General features: G+C 39.4%; 1 protein-coding gene and 1 long non-coding RNA gene across 5 annotated transcripts in view; one reads left to right on the top strand and one right to left on the bottom strand.

The window, feature by feature from the left end:
• The window catches only part of LOC135253451 (uncharacterized), a 47,561-nt gene extending 38,899 nt beyond the window's left edge, over window positions 1-8,662 (bottom strand). Inside the window, exon 1 of the long non-coding RNA XR_010329619.1 lies at window positions 8,551-8,662. This is a non-coding gene — a long non-coding RNA (uncharacterized LOC135253451). The remainder of the gene's footprint in view (window positions 1-8,550) is intronic.
• LOC135253444 (acyl-coenzyme A thioesterase 9, mitochondrial-like) overlaps window positions 1-24,038 on the top strand; it is a 60,837-nt gene that overhangs the window by 28,936 nt on the left and 7,863 nt on the right. For all 4 annotated transcript variants that reach the window (XM_064332738.1, XM_064332739.1, XM_064332741.1 and 1 more), the window contains 4 exons: window positions 2,980-3,091; window positions 3,794-3,884; window positions 4,115-4,200; window positions 17,111-17,198. In XM_064332738.1, the coding sequence (XP_064188808.1) occupies window positions 2,980-3,091; window positions 3,794-3,884; window positions 4,115-4,200; window positions 17,111-17,198 (377 nt within the window). The remainder of the gene's footprint in view (window positions 1-2,979; window positions 3,092-3,793; window positions 3,885-4,114; window positions 4,201-17,110; window positions 17,199-24,038) is intronic.

Raw genomic sequence — 24,038 nt, forward strand, 5'->3', positions numbered from 1 at the left:
TGAAATATCACATTTACATAAGTATTCAGACCCTTTACTCATTACTTTGTTGAGACGCCTTTGGCAGCAATTGCAGCCTCGAGTCTTCTTGGGTATGACGCTACAAGCTTGGCGCACCTGTTTTTCTTCTCTGCAGATCTGTGTTATATCAGGTTCATGTCCGGGCTCTGGCTGAGCCTCTCAAGGACATTCACAGACTTGTACCAAAGCCACTCCAGCATTGTCTTGGCTGTGTGCTTAGGGTCATTGTCCTGTTGGAAGGTGAACCTTTTCCCCAGTCTGAGGTCCTGAGTGCTCTGGCACAGGTTTTCATCAAGGATCTCTCTGTACTTTGCTCCGTTCATGTTTCCCTCGATCCTGACTAGTCACCCAGTTCCTGCCGCTGAAAAACATCCCCACAGCATGATGTTGCCACCACCTTGCTTCACCGTAACGATGGTATTGGCCAGGTGATGAGCGGTGCCTGGTTTCCTCTGGAAGTGACGCTTGCCATTGTGACCAAATAGTTCAATCTTGGTTTCATCAGACCAGAGAATCTTGTTTCTCATAGAGATGGTTGTCCTTCTGGAAGGTTCTCCCATCTCCACAGAGGAACTCTGGAGCTGTGTAAGAGTGGCTATCAGGTTCTTGGTCACCTCCCTAACCAAGGCGCTTCTCCCCTGATTGCTCAGTTTGGCTGGGCGGCCAGCTCTAGGAAGAGTTCTGGTGGTTTTCTTTCATTTTAGAATGATGGAAGCCAATGTGTTCTTCGGGATCTTCAATGCTGCAGAAATCTTTTTGTTCCCTTCCCCAAATCTGTATCTCTACACAATCCTGTCTCAGCGATCTGCGGATAATTCCTTCGACTTCATGGCTTGGTTTTTGCTTTGACATGCACTGTCAACTGTGGGACCTTATATAGACAGGTGTGTGCCTTTCCAAATCATGTCCAATCAGTAGAATTTACCACAGGTGGACTCCAATCAAGTAGTAGAAACATCTCAAGCAGGGTCAATGGAAATAGGATGCACCGGAGCTCAATTTTGAGTGTCATAGCAAAGGGTCTGAATACTTATGTAAATGTGATATTAGTTTTTTTTTTTTTTTTTTTTTAATTTCTAAAAACCTGTTTTCACTTTGTTATTATGGGGTATTGTGTGTAGATTGATGAGAATAAAAATTAATTTAATCAATTTTAGATTAAGGCTGTAACGTAACAATGTGGAAAAAGTGAAGGGGTCTTTCCGAAGGCACTGTATGCTGCTTCTGAGTTTCTATAACAAACATGTTTTTTGCTGTTTTGCTGTTTACAGAATTCCATCAAAAGATTAAACGAGAGGTCCTGGAGAGGGCCATCGATTTGGGGATTAGGGACAATGGACATTGTTGAAAACCATCTACATCTAGTGTCCTTTTGGGGAGACCTTAGGCATTTTCAGTGGTGTTTAATATTTATTATAGAAGTCAATTTTACTCATCAACATGTTTGGCTTTTTAAGATAGTTCAGTGTGTAATGTTAAATGTGTTCAGCTAATTTGCTGAGAAACAGCCACCTGATCACAGGCATTTATAATAAGCACAATCCCGATTAGTCTGTATGAACTGTATTGGCTTTATAAAAGTTTAGCTGGGTGTTAAGAAACAAACAAAAGCAATTGTGGACGGTACCACAATTTACTTCATGGTAAGGTACAAAGTTGCTTGTACGTCAGTGTTTACGCACTGCCTTTTTTATTTGATAAAGCCCCATGCTTCATAATCTGATGATGTGGCCCGGTTGCATGTTACTATTGGAAATGTATTTTCTTAATTAATATTTGTATGTGCGGAAAAAAAACGTGTACCCGCATAATAGGGTCTTTTCATTTACTGTTACGGTTATTCCGCACCTCTGTTACGGTCATATCAACTATGTGGTAGAATGTAATATTGGACTGCGTGTACTTTTTGCTAGCATGTACTGCGTGTTTTAATTATATCCGACTGGATTAAGTCATGAATGTGATTAAAATGGCTAATGACTACTTATGTTAAAGCTGTTTGACATAAAATTTCATAGTGCTAGGCTAAATATTTTCTGAGCAGAATCCAAAATCTTACAATTATTGCGACTCCTCTCCTACTCTACCATGCTGACGTTGTTTCCTAATGGCAACTGCCGTAATGCCGATCTTGTGCCGGAAAGAATGTAACACCTGCTATTCCTAGACATTAAAAACAGAAACAATTACCTTTTCCACAAAGGCCACCAGCCATGATGAATCAGCTGTAGCAGGTCATATGCATAAACCTCCATTCTCTCCTCCCATGTTTTTGTTGTCTAATATCAGAATGCCCTAAAATACATATTAACCCAAACCTTCACTTTTATGGATGCTGCTCATTTTACCAGTGCACACCTCTGGTGCTGCACCATAGTAAATATGGAAAAATACTCTTTGTCTTGTTAGTGTCTATAAAAGCCCTGCAAATCCTTGGTAAATATGGCCCATGGTTTACTCTGTGACAAGGTGATCAGAACCAGCCCAACCCAATAAGTGATATAAGCAGCAGTTTAGGGGCCTGTGATCACTAGGAGGTGTCATAATTATGATTAAAAAAAGATATATTTTTTATTCAGGGGATGGATGGGCTGGGGGGCCCCAAATTGAATCCTGCTTAGGGCCCCTGAAAGGCCTGGGTCTGATCTGGCTGTAAACTAAGGACAGTATCATGCAGTCTGTTTAGTGCATTTAACGCACTGTATGTTTATCCACTCACCTGTGTAATCGTCCGTGCCCATACATTAACTTCAAAATACCAGTTTTTTTTCTTTTTGTTCTTTAAAAATTTTTTTTTTTTTTTTAAAACATCCTCCCAAAGGTGAGTAAGAGTTTAATTCAGTCCCCAATGCACCCCATAGTGGCAGGTATTAATAATGTTTTCAAGTTGTGCAAGTTGTGATTCCATGGTTGTGCTAATCTCATGTGGTTGTACTCACAGTTTCTTCTCCTCCTTAGCCAATAAGAAGCGGCGTGTGGAGCTAAGCACTGCCTCCTTGCTGAAAGTCGCACCCACTGCTGAGGAGAGGATGGTCATACATAGTCTCTTCCTCAACACACTGGACTCCAAGTAAGCCCTCATGCCACTCTCGGCACACATCTCTAGGGCTGGGCAATATACCTCAATGATATAATATTGCATACAGTAACAGTCTTTGCCACCATGTGGTGTATTTTGACTTTAGTCTTTTTTTTTTTAAATTATACCTGATGCAGTAGTAAACATCCAAACTTCAGAGACTGTGTGAAATTCTTCTGGAGAAGAAAATGTTGTCAGTGTTATTTATTGGGTGTTCATAAGAAAGCCAATCCGCAGCAAGGCCTTGCAGTTTTGCATGTGACTGTTAAAATCACATCACACGATGAAATGGAAGCCATATGACCTTGTTGCTGATTGTCCTGTCAACATCCAATAGATAAGTGGTGACATTTTTCCCTAGAAGAATTTCACATGACCTCTGAAGTTTGGATGTTTATTACTACATCCGGTATAATTAAAGAAAAAAAGACTAAAAGAAAGGCAATACTTCACCTAGTGATGATGACCGTTATTCCATGCCATAATTATTGTTGCGGTATATTGCCCAGCCCTACACACCTCACAGACACCACACCTTGCACACATACCACTGTACACACCACAAGCCACACCTCATATCACCCACACTTCAGGTGTGTGTTACCTGTGGTAGGCTGCTTCGTTCTGCTCCTCTGGTAAACTCGCAGAAATGCTGCCTGTGGTAACTTCCCTTGTATCTGGTTCTCCCTGCAGGACGGTGAGTTTCCGCAGTAGAGTTCTGCCTCCGAACTCTGTGTGGATGGAGGATGCCAAGATGAAGGGACTGGAGATTTGCCACCCACAGGTGAGAGGGAGGGGAAAAGTGCCACACTGGTATATGCTGTCACTCACCTTGTTCTCCATGTTTAATGTATCAATACATGTTGTGCGTTTGCAATGAGTTTGTGGTTTGTGTGTGTGTGTGTGTAACGTGTAATGTGTCCAACGCAAGTTGTGTGCGTAATATGTTTCAATGGTGCGTTGTGAGTGTGTAATGTAAATATAATGTGAATGTATAATGTTCCCATGTCTCAGGAAAGGAACATATTTAACCGGATATTTGGGGGCTTCCTGATGAGGAAAGCGTATGAGCTTGGCTGGGCCAACGCCTGTGGATATGGGTGAGAGAATGGCACTACCACAGACCTCCTGCAGGGACAGTGTCTCACTATTAGGGCCCATGGAACAGGACTAGGGTCCAGCCATATTGGGCAATGGTGTGTCTGAGGCATAGAGCGTACATAGGAACTGGCAATGGAGCCTAGGAAGTAATGGGAAACAGCCTCTACTGCGCATGCTTGAGGGCAAAAACGCTTGCTGCCCATTGAATTCAATGTAGAAATCCAAGGTGATTTAACAACCAAAGAATTTAATTTTTTGTGATCATTTCAATAAGTGCAGCAGTTTCTGAAACAATGGTTGTTATGGTCCAGAAGTCTTGGGAAATATTTATTAAAATGTGCATTTTTTTTATATAACACACATAAGTCTACTAGTCTACTATTCATGTGAAACGTAACGGTCATCAATCAAGTTCCCAAATACCATCAAGTATGTGTTATTTTGCCTTAAGAAGTCTGATATTTCCCATTCACTTTAATGGAAGCTCCAATGGTTTGCCCTCAACATGTGCAGTACATGCTTACTTCTGGGTCTTCACATGCTTAGGTTTGCTGAAGGAATGCCTCCCTGTCTAGTTAAATATGCATGTCTATGGTCCCAGGAGACCCAAGGTACACTACATTTCCAAAAGTATGTGGACACCCCTTCTAATTAGTGGTTTCAGCTGTTTCACCCACACCCATTGTTCAACAAGTACATATGTGACGGGTGCTGGAGAAAAGGTCCGCAAGTCGCAAATCTTGAAATCGCGCTAGGAGGCAAAAAAGGTTTTTAATTTTTTTTTTTTACTGTTTTCCTTTTTTTCATATTACGAAAGTTAGTGTTGAAGAAGTCACTCAATAGAATAAACAACATTGTTAGGGTCACTAAATACTTATAATTTGTCAGCAAAGTCGGCTTGTTTTAGTGATTCTTACAGCCGAGTTTTGGAGGCGTGATGGGGGTGCAGTTTAATTAGCATGTTTGATTTCGTTGGCTATTGTCACTTTGTTTCAGTCAAGCCACCGCCCATAAATAAAGCCGTGTGGTAGTAGCCTATGTTTGTTTACTCTGTGAGGTTGCTACAATGGCAGATGCTCAATCAGTAGGTGAGAGTATAAGCTTTCTAAAGATGTATAACATGTCTAATTTTGCTTTTGGAATAGCGTTTTATAGGTTAGCGTAACCGAACATTTTCTTACCATGGCATTCGCTCTATATATGGTAGCATTAAAAGACGTTGCACCTAACGAAACATTGTCAACGATTTTTCGTAATTCCTTGGAAAATACCATTATTATTGAGGACTTCTGGGCATAGCTAAGCCATATGTTTGCTGATAGACCTATCTGACATCGTTTTCTGGAGCAAAACAGAAGCGGATAGAACGGTCATTGATTTACTGTCTGTAAACATCTACTGAACATAGATAAGATTTCATCATTGCTATGTAAGTATTACTGCTCAAAATATTTCGGTTATATACGTTATTTTAGAAATTGAGTGTCTTTAAATAGGTTAGTGGCATTATGTGATGTTTAAATTATATCTATGTTTCATCTTAAACCTTCATAAGGGGCTCATATGCTTTACAATGGACAAAAAGCATTATATTCCTTTTTGGAGAGATTTTGGATTTGTTTCTGGACCCTTAGCTATTTTAGACCAGTGTTAATAATTTAGACATTTTGGGTAGATTTGGAGATGCTGGGTACACTGCTTAGTTTTTGCTTCATAGATCTTTAGTAGTTCTACATATCCACCCTTAGATTTTATGAACTTGTGGTCAAGAAGTTTTTGATCCAGGACATGTATACTTTAACCCGCAATCTCACAGTATTTCATTGCAAACTAAAAAAGGAGCAAATTCATTTTAGATTTTTTGCCTTCACCATTGCATTTGTGGCACTTTATTTCTTACAAAATTATGAATATAAAGTAATCTAAGCTAGTATTATAAATGGTACAAATGTATTGCTTCATTTAAGACATTTTTCTAGTCTCTGTGGTGTTCACATCTGGAGTTATAAAGCTTTAAATAGGGTAATCCCTAAATGGACAAGGATTTACAGGTACTCTAGCGGGGGAGTGGTTGGGGTGGAGTTAACTAGCTATTGTTCCCACCCATTATCTCCCTGTGAGAAGTGTGAAAAGTTCAAGATCTTTCAAGGGGATTTTCTCTGCTACTTGATTTTAGGAGTACCAACATTCAAATAAGCATATCTTCTTCAACTATTTTCAGATTTCAATATATGACACATCATTTAAAAGTTTATAATCTGCACTTTCATAATCTGTAAAAAACTGAAAAATGACCTTGCCCTACTTGCGGACCAAAACACCAGCACCTGTCACATATGGGTGTGATAGTATATTCTTATTTGTCTTTATTCCCCAGCATATTATGGCTACAAGCTTGAATGCTTGGAGCTTGTGTGCCCTCTTTCCTGGGTAGAATTTGGTTATGTCTGGGCTCTGTTCGGCTGTATAAGGTGCTGGGCCTGCTGCAGCAGGGCTGGTGGAGCACCCTGGTCACCCCAATGTACAAATAACCCCACCCACCCCCTCCCTTATTGTATTGTATGACGTTGTATTGGGTTAGTTTGTAGTTTTATATTAAGAGCCTTGCCCCTCATATCAACTTTGAATGTAAAAATTATCAATAAAGTTTTTCAAAAAGAATAAAAAGTGACAACCTCCAGATGCATTTACATGCTCAGAAACTTGTGGCATTTTACATGATTATATCAGCCCATTAATGTTTCACAATGGGATTTTTTTTAATAACAGACTTGAGAAACGACTATAGCAACCTCATAGTGGTGAGAGGAGGGGCCTGATGCTTACAGAATAAGTCTGTGGCCCTACTCTTTATTGACAATACAGTGTAGGAGAGGGCAGCAAAATCACACACCTCGTTGGGGACAGTGTTTTTCATGCTTTAGTGTGTGAGATACGAGTGGAGTTTCAGAATGGCCAGCAGCAGGAGGGACAGCTCACATATAGTGTAGGTCCAGTGTTTATTTGACTAAGCGCAGAGAAAAATTCAAACAGTGAATTCAGCCTCATTCACAAAGCATGCATACAAACAGATTTGATCACAAACTGTGCTTATGAATCTTTCCAGGAACATTTCATTATTCATCATTTTTAGGGGGCCAAGCAGCAAATCTGTTGACACCCTATTGTGTTTGTAGGAGTTATTAAATCTTGTGACGTTTCTCTCATTTCTAGCAAGTGTGGTCCAGGGGTTGACATTCAGGTCAATTTTCCATCTGGGCCATTGCATTTTCAAAGTTACTGGCCTGCACACTGAAAATACTGGCCCATTTGCAAATCACTAGGTTTTGGTGCTGCCAATTTAGTATTCTCATACAGGCATGTGCATATCTAAATTGTAACTCAGATTCAACTTTATTATGCACTTCCTTTGAACTATTTTCTTATTTTCAACTGCTTAATAAATAAAAGTTGAAAAAATATACAGATATGTATGCAGTGGCGATTTTAGCATGGCATTTCTGGTGGGGCAGTTTTGTATGACGTCACCATCACAAAAAATAAAGGTAGCCAATTAAGCCACTTTTCCACTGCAGGGCTGAACCATTACCAGGGCCACTCTGTGCCGTTCTGCGCTGCTCAGTACTTGTGGGAATGGTTACGGTTTCTGTTTCCACCGTCGGGCTGCTAAAACCAGGACTAGGAAGTATCTAGTGAGGACAGCAAGTGACGCGGTGGATCAGCGACGGCGTCCCGTTGTGAATGTAATATGCGCCCGTGGTTGCTCCCCATACTGTTTTCTTTTTGTTATGTTATGTTTCGTTGGCTGACGAAACAGACGAGGATTCTGTGTATTTTGGTCTGTTTTTGGTTTTTCTTTTTAGCGTATCCTCCACTGACCATCACTGTTGCATGCATGCAAAAAAGTACTAACGCTTACATTACAGTGTGAAATATCCACATTATATAATACCACTAGCCTATTTAAAGACTCTCAATCCAAAAATAACGTGTAGCCTATAACGGAAATATTTTGAGCAGTAATACTTACATAGCAATGATGAAATTTTATCTGTGTTCAGACGGAGTGGGTAAATCAACGAGTTCAATCCGCTTCTGTTTTGCTCCAGAAAACAATGTCAGATAGGTCTATCAGCAAATATACGGCTTAGCTATGCCCAGAAGTCCTCAATAATAATAGTATTTTCCAAGAAATTATGAAAAATCGTTAACAACGTTTCATTAGGTGCAGCGTCTTAATACGTAAGTGAATGCGATGATAAGAAAATGTTTGGTTACGCTGACCTATAAAACGCTATTCCAAAAGCAAAATTACACGTTATACATTGTTAGAAAGCTTATACTCTCACCTAGGCTACTGAATAAATGAATTGTCAATAAAGCCAGACTGTACTAAAAACAGCAACAACGCCGTAAACGATACGTGTGGTGTCTTGCACAGCTATTTTGAATGTACCCAGGCATCAATTTCATAAACGGATTGTCCAAGACAATATATGACCACTCGGTCTCAAAAGGGACATCTCTACGCGTAAAACCAATGGTAAGGTTATGTAGCCTATTTATTCAATATTTAGTCCCAGATATTGACTGTAGAATGGCATGGTATCATTTTTTAAATCTTTGTCCGTTTATTTCATTATTCAGTGAGCAGATTTTTCACTGCTGTATATCTGTATGGCTATTGTTGGGTCTATCTTGTTGCTATGACGGAATACGATTTTTGATTGGCATTTTTATTTATATTAGCGCTCTCCACTGACCTAGCTTACGGAAGAGGACGTGAAGAGAGACCGTATGCGGAGTCACAAAACTGACGTAATGTGAAACCAATCAGTGAATACGTCATTAAGCCTGCCCACCCAAACGGTTCTGCTGCACTGAGCATGGTTGTCTAACCCTGCCAAAAATATTGTACTGGGCACGGTTTGTAATCATTCCGTGCCAGACCGTTTCCAGGTGGAAACACCATCGGAACCGTTCCTCTCCGTGCTCAGAACTGTTCGGCGCTGCAGTGGAAAAGGGGCTTTAGTCTACGGTAGGCCTATTCTATTATATGGGCTGCACTGTAAGTGCCAGGGAGCAGAAAGATTTACAAACTAAATAATAAAATAAAGACTCGTTCAAACTTGAACTTAAGAACCTTCAAAAATTAAAATAAAATCACACGACTTGAAATTGAAAACTTTAGCTAGCTAGAGTGAGAGCACCTATTGTCGACCACCCGAGGGGGGGGGGGGGGATGTGTATCGACCACCCTAACTGCTAGTGTATTTACTTCGTATTTATTAGAGAGAACTGGACATCGTTGCCTATTAAAATGTAAGTCCTGTAAAAATACACATAATAAACTGTCTAAATGTAAAATTACTTCATACGTATACATTTAGTTATATTAATACAGCCTTATTTACAATGTCAACTTTAAGATAAGCAACACGCTCGGAATTATCTCATCGCGACCCATTAAATGCAATGGCGCAGAGGTTGCTTCAAAGAACTGCTTTCCTAAAGGCTATTTTGCGTCCTGCGACTTGGGTTACAACAGTGAATATGTACGGATTCCTAGACGTGCTGATAGCTACCACCCTTTCTCTCATTAAACTCAAATGCACAAGATAGGACACTTATACAGTATGCTAGCAAATTTGTCAAGTTCCATTCATTTATATGGGGTAGTCGATACACGTCCCCATGGCTAGCGCTGGACGACCTCTGACTTATTTGCCGGCACAGAAAACAATTGCGAAAGTACTGAAAAAATAACTACTGAAGGATGACAAGGACATTTTTCCCTACATAACTAGGTACAGGTTGTTACCGATATTTCGCCTATTTCATATCAAATTTATTTACGTTTTCTTGTCTGTCGAAGATAATAGGTGCTCTCACTCTAGCATTAGCAATAGACGTACATCAACCGATTAACAGCTTTTTTAATTATTTTTTTGCTACCTCAGGTGGCTCACCTGTTGCTAGGCAGAATTCCGCCCAACCTAATTTGCGGGAGGTTTTCCCTGCTTACGCTGATCATGCTCACGTTGTTCCCCTAGCAACGATGGGGCAGAGTGCTCTGCTGCCCCACAGCAGAGAGATAGGACAGGGAGCGCAGTCTGCAGCGCGAGCACATACATACACACAAAGGAAATTACTCCAAAACGGCACTATAAGGATTGCGAGTCAAGTTTATTATATTTATACACGCCAATTTCACCACTGAATCACTATTTTGTATTAAATATAAAATACATTATGCCACAACGTTCAGATGTTCGAGAATCTTGCACCACAGCGCCATCTTTGGTGGGGCACTGCCCCACATGCCCCTAATGTAAAAACGCCCCTATATGTATGTATATTTCTTTCAGCACGTTCCCATATATGTTTTTGGAATTTGCATCGTTTCTTGATTCAGAGCATGTTTCCCTTCATCTGTATTTGATCGACATTGGCCCACTACTATTTTTATGAGGGTCACTCAAATGTTAGGGGGTGTCGGACAAGCAAGGATTAATTAAAAATATGTTTATTTTCCGAATCCAGCGGTTCCAACAGTGAATGCCCTTGTTAAAATGTTCAGCACTCTGAATACTGAACCAAGTGATATTACATGCTAGAACCCCTCACTTAACCTACATGTAAATGTATTATTAGATTTAATTTAATAATTATGTTTAAAATTAGAATTATCAATTAAATCGCCAAATTCTTTGATAGGTCGGTCTACAGAAAACTGGTGGAATCAACCCACAAGTCAAAACAAGCTGTATATCAGGTTTTCAGATTAAATAATTGAATTCAATAAGAAGCAGTCAATTATATTAATGAATTGAAAACATACATTCTTTATTGAATGCAGGCACACTACTTCTAAATTACACAACAGAAGACATACAGCAAAACATTAAACAACTAATCTAGAAATACCAGAAAATAGAGTGAGAGAGACGTATAAGAGAGAGAGAGAAACGGATCGGCCAGACCTTGCCAAAGTATCACCCACTTCCAGTATAAGCGCCACAAGGAAACCAGCTAAACACACAACCTAGGAACCACCACCAAAATAAAAAGAGGAAAACTCTTCTTCTTCCAGGCTCCGAAACCAAACGCAACACCACAACCTTTTTCCTGTGGCAATCTTAAATACCTTACCCAGCATGGTTTGAGGATGTTTTGCCCTGATTGGGTGATGCTGAGTTAAGGTGTAGGATAGAAGGGAAGGGGGGTCAGACTAATTTATGAAAAGGACTGACCTACCTCAAGATTGCATTCAAACTTAAAGAGGACATGGGAAAGAGAAATGTTAGGCATGTAGGGTCTCCAACCCCCGATTTGGTGTCCTGTGTCATCTGGTTTGTCTCTTCGGAAGGGGTGAGACCCATAGATTGTCTGCCTAGATTAGGATATCAGTGGATTTTATATTGCCCCAATCACATTTGCTTTGATGCTTGTGACGGGGAGGCCAGGCCACATTCTTATTCACTGATTCCCTCTCTAAGGCCAAAATCTAAACACTACATATCCTATAGGGGTTAATATTAATAAATAACATTAAAAGCATATTAAAGGTTGAAGCCGCGAAGCCTCCAAAAAAGGGAGCATCTTTGCCACAATAACCAACCCTGCCATTCATTTTTTTTTTTGCCATTTTTGACAATCTTTTGTGAACTAGTCCTCGAGTATAAAGCTTATGCTTAGGGCAAAATTAGGCTTTAAAGAGTCTGTAGTCTGCAACTGAATAATTATCAACAAAAAAAGTTTAAAAACTCTATGGCCGCCAAATGCAAAACAGCACTTGTGGTCATGGCCACTTTTACTAAAACATCACTTGTACTTTGTTCGATCATGAAACCTGGCATACATGTACAGTTCAGTCCAAAAGTTTACATACACCTAGGCTAAAGACATTATAACTCAATTTTTCTCAATAAAAAATCTCAATACCTCTGATGTGAACAAAGTTAGATGCCTTAATTGACTTACCAAAAGAAATTACTTACCAAAAATAAATCACAGGACTGGATAGAATCATCACTCTCTCTCACAAGGTGTACTGAATGTCTGGCCATGAGTTGTATGTATAACTAGACACAAAAGGAGTTATGTACAGTCTGAAACTTTAAATCTCCTTACAGTTAACGTTTACAGTTAATCATTGAAAAATTATCATAATTGTAAGGAATTTGTTTGAAGTTTTTCTTATAAACAGAAACCAGGTGTTTGAAAATTAATGTAATTTTTATATGTACCATAACGCTTTAATATTTTTGAATTTCTGGACAGATAGCTTGTCGGGATGTCAGAATGAAATGAGTGCTGGTCTCTATTAGCGTTTGCTGGACTGGAGTGCCTGATGTTGGTGTTTTCTGACCAGTACATTTGTACACTGTATCCAATTAACCACCTTGCACATTTGGCTCGATTTCGCCAAAAGCTAGCATCCTGGCACGTCAGGAAGTATTTCATTTTTAGAGGGCAGATCAAGGATTATTATGATCAAAGTCTAATATTATGGCCACATGAGCATAAGGATCTATCCAAAAACAAACCTCTGAAATCTTTGGGAAAAAAACTTTCAAATCTTTCTCATTTTTCACATAGAAAGAATATCTTAGCTACTGAACATGTGCAGTTCAAGCTTGTGACACAAAGAAGATATTTAGCGTGTTACATCCAAACAGCCAACGCTGTTACATCCAAGCATCTGTTCTCCTGTTACAACTGCCAAACTCCAAACTTGACAATCTAACTTCCACACGTCTTTTAGATTGCTTCTTTGCAAAACGATTTATACTTTTAAAATTCACACTTTTAAAAATGGTCCCCCCTGACTTAATGTTGGTAGACGTAATATCAGCTTACAGCAGAATAGACCAACAATGACAGTTGAACAAACAAGCGTGCTTTACACTAACTTCACCGATATAGTCTAACATTAACTAAACAGACTTGCAGGTAATGGCTGGTTGGCCAATCAGCTAGCTAAGCTAACAAGGTAATAGTGTTTTACTTCTGTGAAGCAAGCTAAGTAGGTAGCTAGGTCACATTGCCAGCTAGTAAAGTTGCATTACTGCAAGACATTAACTACAAATAGGCCTACATGATGTGAAATAAATAGATATGGTTAGCTACAGTGCCTTCGGAAAGTATTCAGACCTCATTTTTATTCTCGTCAATCTACACACAATACTTAATGATGAATCGAAGACAGATTTTTAGAATTTATTTAGCAAATTTATTAAAAATAAAAAGCTGAAATTTTTACATAAGTATTCAGAACCTTTGCTATGACACTTAAAATTGAGCTGAGGTGCATCCTGTTTCCATTGACCCTGCTTGAGATGTTTCTACTACTTGATTGGAGTCCACCTGTGGTAAATTCTATTGATTGGACATGATTTGGAAAGGCACACACCTGTCTATATAAGTGCATGTCAGAGCAAAAACTAAGCCATCAATTCAAAGGACTTGTCCGTAGACCTTCGAGACAGGATTGTGTCGAGGTACAGATCTGGAGGAGGGTACAAAAAGATTTCTGCAGCATTGAAGCTCCCTAAGAGCACAGTCATTCTTAAACGGAGAAGTTTGGAACCACCAAGAGCTGGCCTGCCCGACCAAACTGAGCAATAAGGGCCTTAGTCCGGGAGGTGACCAAGAACTCGATAGCCACTCTGACAGAGCTCAGAGTGGCATGAACACACGGTGAAATCACACGCACGCACGCACGCACGCACGTAAAATCAACCAAATCACTTGGTTTTACAACACTCGTTAAAATGATTGGATTCAGAGTCAACATACGCACGGAGCCCCCAGGGTGAGTTTGAGAACCACTGCCTTAAAGAATCTCGTCAGTCTCTATAATGCTAAAAACATGTTCCTTTCTAAATGCCAGTCTTACAATGCTGGTTCTTTCATCAACATTGGAACCTTGCATTAATGTCTGCTATTTGTGTGCATGCGTGCGTGTGTGTGATTTCACTGTGTGTTCATGTTATCCAGCTAACTAAAGCATAAAGTTTAAGACTCTGAATTTGCTTTGTGAAACTGAGAATTCTGCAGTTCATCCCAAAATGTCAGCAAATTGTTTGGGATTATAGTTAGCTGGCACATCTGTGAAACACAGCCCAGGTAGACATTTACAGAATGTACTTGACTGACAAGCCATCAAACATGTTTGACAGATTATACATTTGCTGGCTAGGGTTAACAAAGCCTAGTTTTGTCCACTTAGAATCAACCAAATCACTTGGTTTTACCCAAGTGAAATGAGTGTCTGATAACTAATCATTATGAACACATTTTAAACTTAGAAACTATTTTGCATTTGACTGAAATACAGGGCTTAGTCAAAAAGAGAAAATGGGTAAATAAAGAATATTTCTTTTGTGGGGTTCCAGAGGTACCTCAGTGGAATTAGCATCTGGAAGTGGAATATGGCTGAGGAAAAAGATATACTCAATATTCCAATTTGGAGAGGTTTTGTGCCATCTGGAGAGGTTTTCAGGAGTTTTGGGCCTACCTTTGGGAAAACTCATGTCATATTTTACTGCTTTGTTCAATCCACTCCGAACTTTCTTTCCTGGTGTTGTGTACAGTGCCTTTGGAAAGTATCCACATTTTGTTACATTACAGCCTTATTATAAAATGGATTAAATTCATTTTTATTCTCATCAATTTACACACAATACCCCATAATGACAAAGTGAAAACAGGTTTTTAGAAATTTTTGCAAATTTATTAAAAATAAAAAACGGAAATATCCCATTTCGTAAGTATTCAGACCCTTTACTCAGTACTATGTTGAGGCACCTTTAGCAACGATTACAGCCTAGAGTCAGTATTCTTGGTTGTGACACTATAGGCATACCTGTTTTTGGGGTATTTTTCCCATTCTTCTCTGCAGATCCTCTCAAGCTCTGTCAGGTTGGATGGGGAGTGTTGCTGCACAGCTATTTTCAGGTTTCTCCGGAGATGTTAGATCGGGTTCAAGTCCGAGCTCTGGCTGAGCCATTCAAGGACAATCACAGACTTGTCCCAAAGCCACTCCTGCATTGTCTTGGCTGTGTGCTTAGGGTCGTTGTCCTGTTGGAAGGAGAACCTTCTCCCCAGTCTGAGGTCCCGGGTGCTCTGGTGCAGGTTTTCATCATCTCTCTGTACTTTGCTCCTTTCATCTTTCCCTTGATCCTGACTAGTCTCCCAGTTGCTGCCACAGAAGAAAATCCCCTGCCACTGCTTAAACTTTTGACGTTAATATTCAGGTACTAACATTCTGCCACCAACATGCTTCACCGTAACGATGGTAATGGCCAGGTGATGAGCGGTGCCTGGTTTCCTCCGGATGTGACGCTTGGCATTGTGGCTAAAGAGTTCAATCTTGGTTTCATCAGACCAGAGAATCTTCTTTCTTATGGTCTGAGAGTCCTTTAGGTGCCTTTTGGCAAACTCCAAGTGGCTGTCATGTGCCTTTTAGTGGCTTTAGTCTGGCCACTCTACGATAAAGGCCTGATTGGTGGAGCGCTGCAGAGAAAGTCGTCCTTCTGGAAGGTTCTCCCATCTCCACAGAGGAACTCTGGAGCTCTGTCAGAGTGGCCATCAGGTTCTTAAGGTCCTTTAGTGCTGGTTTGCTCAAGATTCCAAAGACAAAACATAAACAAAGTGGAGAGTTAGCCTTTTGTTTTTATGCCCCAAAGATGTGGGACACTCTTCCAGAACATATCAGATTTGCACCGTCAGTTGACAGTTTTAAAACACAGCTGAAAACGCACGTATTTAGGATGGCTTTTAGTTAGTTTTATTATCAGTTTTATGTTGGATTTTAATGTATTTTATTTTTTTATCGTTTTTATATGCATCTTATTATTCTCCTATTTTATGTACAATGCCTTGTATAATTGCATTATTTTTATTGTATATATTTTCCATTGCCTTATTTTTTCTGTTTTCCATTTCTTTTAATTGCAAATGCTTTTCTGTACTTTGGGCTGCAAACCATTGTATGAAAAGTGCTATATAAATAAAGTGATTATTATTATTATTATTATTCTTGGTCACCTCTCTGTCCAAGGCCCTTCTCCCCCGATTGCTCAGTTTGGCCAGGCGGCCAGCTCTAAGAAGAGTCCTGGTGGTTCCAAACTTCTTCCATTTTAGAATGATAGAGGCCACTGTGTTTTTCTGGACCTTCAATGCTGCAAAAACTTTTTGTACCCGTCCCCAGATCTGTACGTTGACACAATCCTGAATTTACCACAGGTGGACTCCAATCAAGTTGTAGAAACATCTCAAGTATAATCAATGGAAACAGGATGCACTTCAGCTCAATTTTGAGTGTCATGGCAAAGGGTCTGAATACTTATGTAAATGTGATATTTCAGTTTTTTATTTTGAATAAATTAGCAAAAATGTCTGAACCTGTTTTTGCTTAGTCATTATGGGGTATTATGTGTAGATTGTTGAGAATATAAATTAATTTAATAAATTTTAGAATAAGGCTGTAATGTAACACAGTTACACAGTTGGAGGGGTCTGAATACTTTCTGAAGGCACTGTATTTCCATTTAGCCCCAGTCCCAGTTGTATTGCATGTGCTGGGTATGACTGGCCCTAAACATGTGTAGTGTCTGTAACTTATTATGTTTATCGTAATGCTGCTGCCTTGGCCTGGTCTCTCTTGCAAAAAAGATTCTTAATGTCAATGAGATTTACCTGGTTAAATAAAAGAAACATTTGAATGCTTTCTCATTGCATTTTGGTTTATATTTAACATTGTACACATTTTAAAGCTTTTTTTTTTTGAATTGATTAAACATCACGGTTAGTCAAGGTTAGTAATGAACACTAACAATTTTATTAAGTGTTGTATGGGCATTTCTTGAATGTGCTTTAATCAATGCCCTTTGTGTCTTTCAGTGGGTGTCGACCTAACCTTGTTGCTGTTGATGACATCCTCTTCCAGAAGCCGGTGGAGATTGGCTCCCTTCTGCTTCTTTCCTCACAAGTGAGACCTGCCTATCACTGTCTTTCTGTGTGTCAGCCCACCTGTGAGTCTATTGTTCTGTCTTTCCAACCACCAGATCCCAAGTGGAAGTGCAGTTCTGCCCTGAGTAAAGTCCCAAGCTTGATTAGCTTTAGTGTGATGATCTGCTGTCAGATGCAGCACAGCAACTATCCTGAATGATATGTCTGCTGAGAATATCCAGCAATGGCAATAGCATCATGTCTTTAGCTGTGGATTCTCAAAAACAAGCGCCCTTGAGGACCTTCACCTCTTTGTTCAACAACCGTTAGAGATTGCAGTTCAGTGGCTGTTTAACATGCCTATCATAGAATAATATCAATCTCATAAAAAACACGTTTTCAAGTGTGCATAAATGCCAGGTTACTCACACATACAAAGTACTGTCTATAACTCATTCGTTCATACTGGCAAAATCTAGGCTTCCATTAACAGTATTGATATCAAAATGATGCCAAGTTACTGAATTAGAAACAATATAGGCTATCTTGCCTCACCAAAATTAAAGAAGCTGTATTCCGAATGCTACCCAATGTTTCCTAAATTATTTCAAGTCACTTGGCCCTGTGTGTATAAGCATACAGTACATGGACAGGCCAAACATATGTGTGGATGGGTTTGTAAGAGTCAAGATTGATTGAATAGGCCTCAATATGTCCAATTTGTATTGGTATGTATGTATTTAGCTGCCCAGTTTTTCTGCTGCATGAATGATGTTTCTTGGTATAAATGTCTGTTCGTAAATGTGAATGTAACATGCTGCGAGGGAAATGTCCCCATGGGGATAAGGAAATATTCTATGTATGTATGTACATTATTTATTTTACGTGCAGTATTTATTGTAAGTAGAAAATTTACAAGAACTTGTACATTTAGTAAAATGAAGTTGACAACCAAGTATAAATGTATGTTTTGTGGAGGAATATGCTTCCTGTAGGTATTCACCAGCAGTTTTGTACATGAATTTAAATGTGTTGCATGAGGCAAATAGAGATATTTGACACTTTGATGTGACACAAAGTTTGAATGACATTGTAAAATAGTAAGATTAAAAAGCACAGGGCCAAGTGACTTGAAACAATAGTGATATGAAAAGATCTGCCTGGGGGTGAGGCAGGATTCAATCGCCCGACCTCACACTTCCCAGTCAATGTCTTTAGCAGTGCGCCACCGTCATGCAGCTGTTCCAGGCGTGAATGTTCTTGGTCAAATCTGTCCATGGTTTTAAAGGAGAACACAGGCCAGTAAACACAGCTGAGCTCTGGTTTTATCCATATGGCCTGGCTGTGTAGCTGGTTAACTGAACGGGTAGATGGTATGTCATAATGCAATCTATACGTTCGATGAAAGACAGGGTAGATGTGGTGCAAAAGCAATAGTTGAGAAGTAGTAGACAATTATTAGTGAGCAAATGAGCATGTGTTAGAAATGGAAAAATTTGCTTCAGGCAGGATTTGAGCCTGTGACTCAACGATCCACAGACCATGACATTTACCACTGAGCTATGAACGGACTAGCTATTGAGACTGGAACTTTTGTTGGGTAAAAAGGTATGTCCATTTTACGTCTGTATGTGAGATTTTGATTGGCTGGTGGAGGTGAAGAATTGGCTGGTATCGGTAAAATGTCCAATGAGGAGATAATCTGTGGGTTAGAATTTTTGGAAGTAAAGAAGGAGAAAAAACAAACCCCCTTAGTCTGGACCTTCATTGTGTGGACATGTGAAGTTGTTTATGAATTCTGTCTGTGGGAATGGGGTCAGAATGTACAGAAATTCATGTTTTTATGGGCTGAGAGTCTTGCGGTTGTTTCTGTGGGGATCCCTGAAAAATGCCATATAGGTATGGGGCATGCCCCGCCAAGGCGTAAACATTGTAGGCATTTGTGATCCCTTTATTGTATTATTCTGTCGCTAGAATTTAAACCATAAAAGGACATTGGGTATTCTTGACTTTATAATTTCACATTCATGGCCAAGGCAATTCCATTACAGGAGTGTTTTGAAGCTGAAATTAGATACCTGCCTGGGAGCAACAGACCCCTGTCCTCATTGCAAACACAATGCAGCTGATGGCACCTTTAACCTCCATGGCAATTTTCATTGCAACTTAGCAAAAACATTTATATAGAAGCAATGTATTCTTTAATGTGTTAAAACCCGAAATCCACCTGCATCACATGCCAAAAGTTTTGACAAACTGTCACAAACTCCTTTCACAAAGCAGTCACCATGAGTAAAACCACTCACCTCATTGCTATATGCAGGTGGAACCACAATTTGATAAATAATGCTCAAGTCATCCTGAATTGGAGCGTCAGTTGGTCTTCACTTGGATATCAGAAGTACCCTTTTGGCACTAAAGCAATTTCCTGCTCGAGAATTGCACTTTTGAAGATATTATAAATGAGTCTTTCTTCAGCTCAGCAATCAGCTATTTTTGTGACAGAGACAGCTGCTTAAGCCCATTGACACTTTCAGTTTTACTGGCCTCCTTCGCAAGTGTGGTTTTATCCCTGTCTGCAGCAATAATGGGAGACTGTAAATCAAAATAAATTTTGTGAAGAATAAATCACTTACAGTAATTCATAAGTGCTATCTGATGCAAGGATGTTGCAAGCCTTCGTGTCAGGTATAGTCACAAGTCCTTTGGACATAGCATGAGTGACAGCACAAGCAGGGTATTTCTTCATAAATTCATCAGACAAGAGGGGCAGGTGTCACCTCAGGGCTAGCAAAAATACTGCCCCCAGCTAAGTCATTCTCCAAAATGAAGGTTACCCTTTCTGCAGGAAGACCTTGTCACATGCCTATAATAATGTGGCCCGTCAGGAGGTCAGACTTGAGCAGAATAGTGTGCAGTGGCACATCAATACTGCCCATTTCAAACCTCTACACAAGGGCACTGGTGCCAAAAGGAGATTTCTCAGACACGGGCAAAACTTCCTCCAAAATTAATAATTGCAGTGCCAGTGTCTCTCAGTATTTTAACAGTTTTTTGCAAACCAGGCTTGCTAGTCAATGACGCAAAATTATGCTTAAGGAATGGCATGTAATATGCTTAAGGTTTGGCATGTAATCCTGGAGAGCATAATCCTTTTGAAGGGATGACATTTCACGAAAGCCAGGCTCAGGCATGGAAGTTATCACAGAAACACCTTTAAATGATTCCTTCTTTCTCTTCAGGATGTGGCCATCAACATACTTTCCCTTTGGCTACTTTGAATGGTAGATGGTACCGTATTATTATTTTCAACATTGGTAGACTACAGCATAAATTGCGTCTTTTGTTTATATTCAATATTAGTAATTGCAGCGAGAAACTGCAGCTGTAGACACAAGAAAGTTTGTTATATTATGGTAGCAACGGAACGAACCGAAATATTTTGAGCAGTAATGCTTACATAGCAATGATGGAATTTTATGTGTTCAGTAGATAGAGACAGAGACAGTAAAGCAATGTTACTATCCGATTCTGTTTTGCTCCAGAAAACAATGTCAGATAGGGTTATCAGCAAACATATGGCTTAGCTGTGCCCAGAAGTCCTCAGTAATAATAGTATTTTCCAAGAAATTACGAAAAATCGTTGACAACGTTTCGTTAGGTGCAGTGTCTACTGCTACCACCGAGTGAATGCATAAGTGAATGGGATGATAAGAAAATTTTCAGTTACGCTTACCTATAAAACGCTATTCCAAAAGAAAAATTAGACATGTTATACATCGTTAGAAAGCTTATACTCTCACCTACTGAATAAATGAATTGTCAATCAAGCCGGGCTGTTCTAAAAAGGGCGACAATGCCGTAAACAACACGTGTGGTATTACACACACCTATTTTTAAAGGTACCATGCATCACAGATGAGCGTATATTTAATCTCATAAAAAACACGTTTTCAACGTACAAAAATGCCAAGTTACTCACACATACAAGACATACACCGTCAATAACTCATTCATTCAGACTGCCAAAATCCAGGCCTGCCATTAAAAGTATTGTTATCAAAATGACGCCAAGTTACGGTACTACAAACAATATAGGCTATCTTGCCTCACCGAAATTTCATAACATGTATTCCAAAGCAATGCTACCCAATATTTCCTCAATTCTTTCAAGTCACTTGGCCCTGTGTGTATATAAGCGTGCAGTACATGGACAGGCCAAACATATGTGTGGATGGCTTTCTCACAGTCAAGATTGATTGAATAGGCATCTATATGTCCAATTTGTATTGGTATGTATGTATTTTGGTGCCCAGCCTTTCTGTTGCGTGAATGATTGTATGTTTCTTGGTATAAATGTCTGTTTGTAAATGTGAATGTAACATGCTGCGAGGGAAATGTCCCCATGGGGATAAAGAAGTTCTCTATGTATGTATGTAGGCTACAATATGTATTTTACATGTATTTATTGTACGTTGTAAATATACAATCACTTGTACATTTACTCAAATTCAGTTCAGAAGCAAGTATAAACATATGTTTTCTGGAGAAATATGCTTCCTGTAGTGATTGACCAGCAGTTTTCTACATGAATTTCAATGTGTTCCATGAGGCAATACGAAATATTTGACACTTTGATCTGACACAACGTTTGCATGACATTGTAATATGGTAAGATTACAAAACACAGGGCCAAGTGACTTGAAAGAACTGAGGAAATATTGGGTAGCATTGCTTTGGAATACATGTTATGAAATTTCGGTGAGGCAAGATAGCCTATATTGTTTGTAGTACCGTAACTTGGCGTCATTTTGATATCAATACTTTTAATACCAGGCCTGGATTTTGGCAGTCTGAATGAATGAGTTATTGACGGTGTATGTCTTGTATGTGTGAGTAACTTGGCATTTTTGTATGTTGAAAACGTGTTTTTTATGAGATATCATTTCTTTTTGCAAAGCGTTTTATTACGAGAGTGAGAAATGCCAAGTGACCCTGTAAGAAACGGTTGTGGATTATGGCTATCCTTGTGTGAATTTGTAGTCTGATGAGCGTTTACGTTTAGCAGTTTCGGTTTGCTATATATGTAAAACAGTGGCTGTGACAATTGGTGCGGTGGCGTAATTGTAAACGCATCAGAAAAGGTGAAATATGGCCAGTGTATGTAGGCTACTCACGGATTTGATGGGCATCCAACGAGCCTTGATTGACAAAAGAATCAGCAAGCCCATAGAATTAGAGCTGCCTAGGTCGCAACTTGTGTACCCTTCTGTCCTGCTCCGTTGTCTGTTATTTCGTGAAGATGCACTTTTAGTGTTTGTAAGGTTTATAAGGCATTTTGATAGGCTTATCTGCAGGTAGGAATCCTCTTTGCTGTTTTGCTAAGCTATAACCGGAAAAGTTGATAGTGGAGAATAGGAGCAGACGCATATGTCCCAGCAGGCTTTGCATATGAGAAAATAACAACACCGTGAGATAAATTAGGCGAAATGATGAAATTGCGTAGTTGAAACAATATGTTTTTAGCAAAATGGGCATGTAGGTGAAGGTTGACATGATCACAGACTATAGTGCGAAGTAAATGAAGTGACCATGAGCAAGCTTAGTTTCCTTGTCAAATGGTATATATAACAGTCTGTATTAAATGTTAGTTGTTGAAGTGGAGGGTTAAATAACATGTGCAATCTATTGCACTAATGTGTTTTTCTCATGTTCAGTGCTAGTAGTTATATTTATGAGTGAATCATGATTTTAAATGTAATGTTTTAATGCGGAGTTGCAGAACGTACATACGTAGTAATTGTTTGTATGTGGCTAGATAGAGAACAGGGCGAGGTAACATGAATGTAGAAACGTGGCGTTTGTTGATAAGAAGGTTTTGTATGGCAGCCAAGTGAAGAAGTATAGTTAGTAGAAATGACACAGTGGTGAACTTGTGTAACTTGTTAATAAAAGGAACACATTTGCCGTCATGAAATGCATATGGGTGGCCGTGAGTGAGTTTTGGTAAAGAAAATATAAGCGTAAGAAAACGTTAGTGTAAAAGAGGAAATGATCTGCCTGAGGGTGAGGTGGGATTCAAGCCTTAAACCGGAGGTTTACCAGTCTGTGACTTCATAAGTGCAGCACCATGCCATAGCTATGCAATGCGTGAAATATCATTAGCAAACCTGCCGGTGGTTTTAAAGAAGAACACAGGCCAGTAAGCACAGAAGAGCTCCCGTTGAATCCATATGGCTTTGCAATACTGTAACTGGTTAATAACTGAACGTGCAGACGGTACGTCATAATGCATATGGCTTAGCAATATTGTAGCCGGTTAATAACTGAACGGTGAACAGCGGGTAGATATGGTGCAAAAGCAATAATTGATAAGTAGTAGACAATTATTAGTGAGGGTCGAAGCAGGTTAAAGGAGTAACATGGTGATTGAACGTGACACTTCCCAGTTGTCTTTAGGCAGCAACAAAACGAATGTGCATAATTTTTTTATTATTCAGTCATTTCAATGTACTTGAAAACGTATTTTTCTAAGCCTAAATTTCCCACTATAAAAGTTCACCCAAACCTTCTGGGCATGGTAATGAGAACTGTCAGTTAGCTATGATTGACAGACCGTGCCCCGTTACCATTAGCTACCCCCATGATAAGCACTATTTTTGGGAGACTTTTCACAAGCTAGCTAGCTTAATAGTATATCAAGTATCGATAGATAGCTAAGATAAGGACGTTGACTTATATCCAATTATAATTTTTGCTATCTAGCTAGCCAAGTTAAGATGAAAGCAGAACTATAACGTCCTCATAAAAGCAAACTAGCTAGCTGACGTTATCGATAACATAGCTTTTGAAAGCGAACTACCTAGTTAGCTAACGTTAG

Source organism: Anguilla rostrata, chromosome 4 (assembly GCF_018555375.3).
Source record: "Anguilla rostrata isolate EN2019 chromosome 4, ASM1855537v3, whole genome shotgun sequence".
Taxonomy (NCBI): domain Eukaryota; kingdom Metazoa; phylum Chordata; class Actinopteri; order Anguilliformes; family Anguillidae; genus Anguilla; species Anguilla rostrata.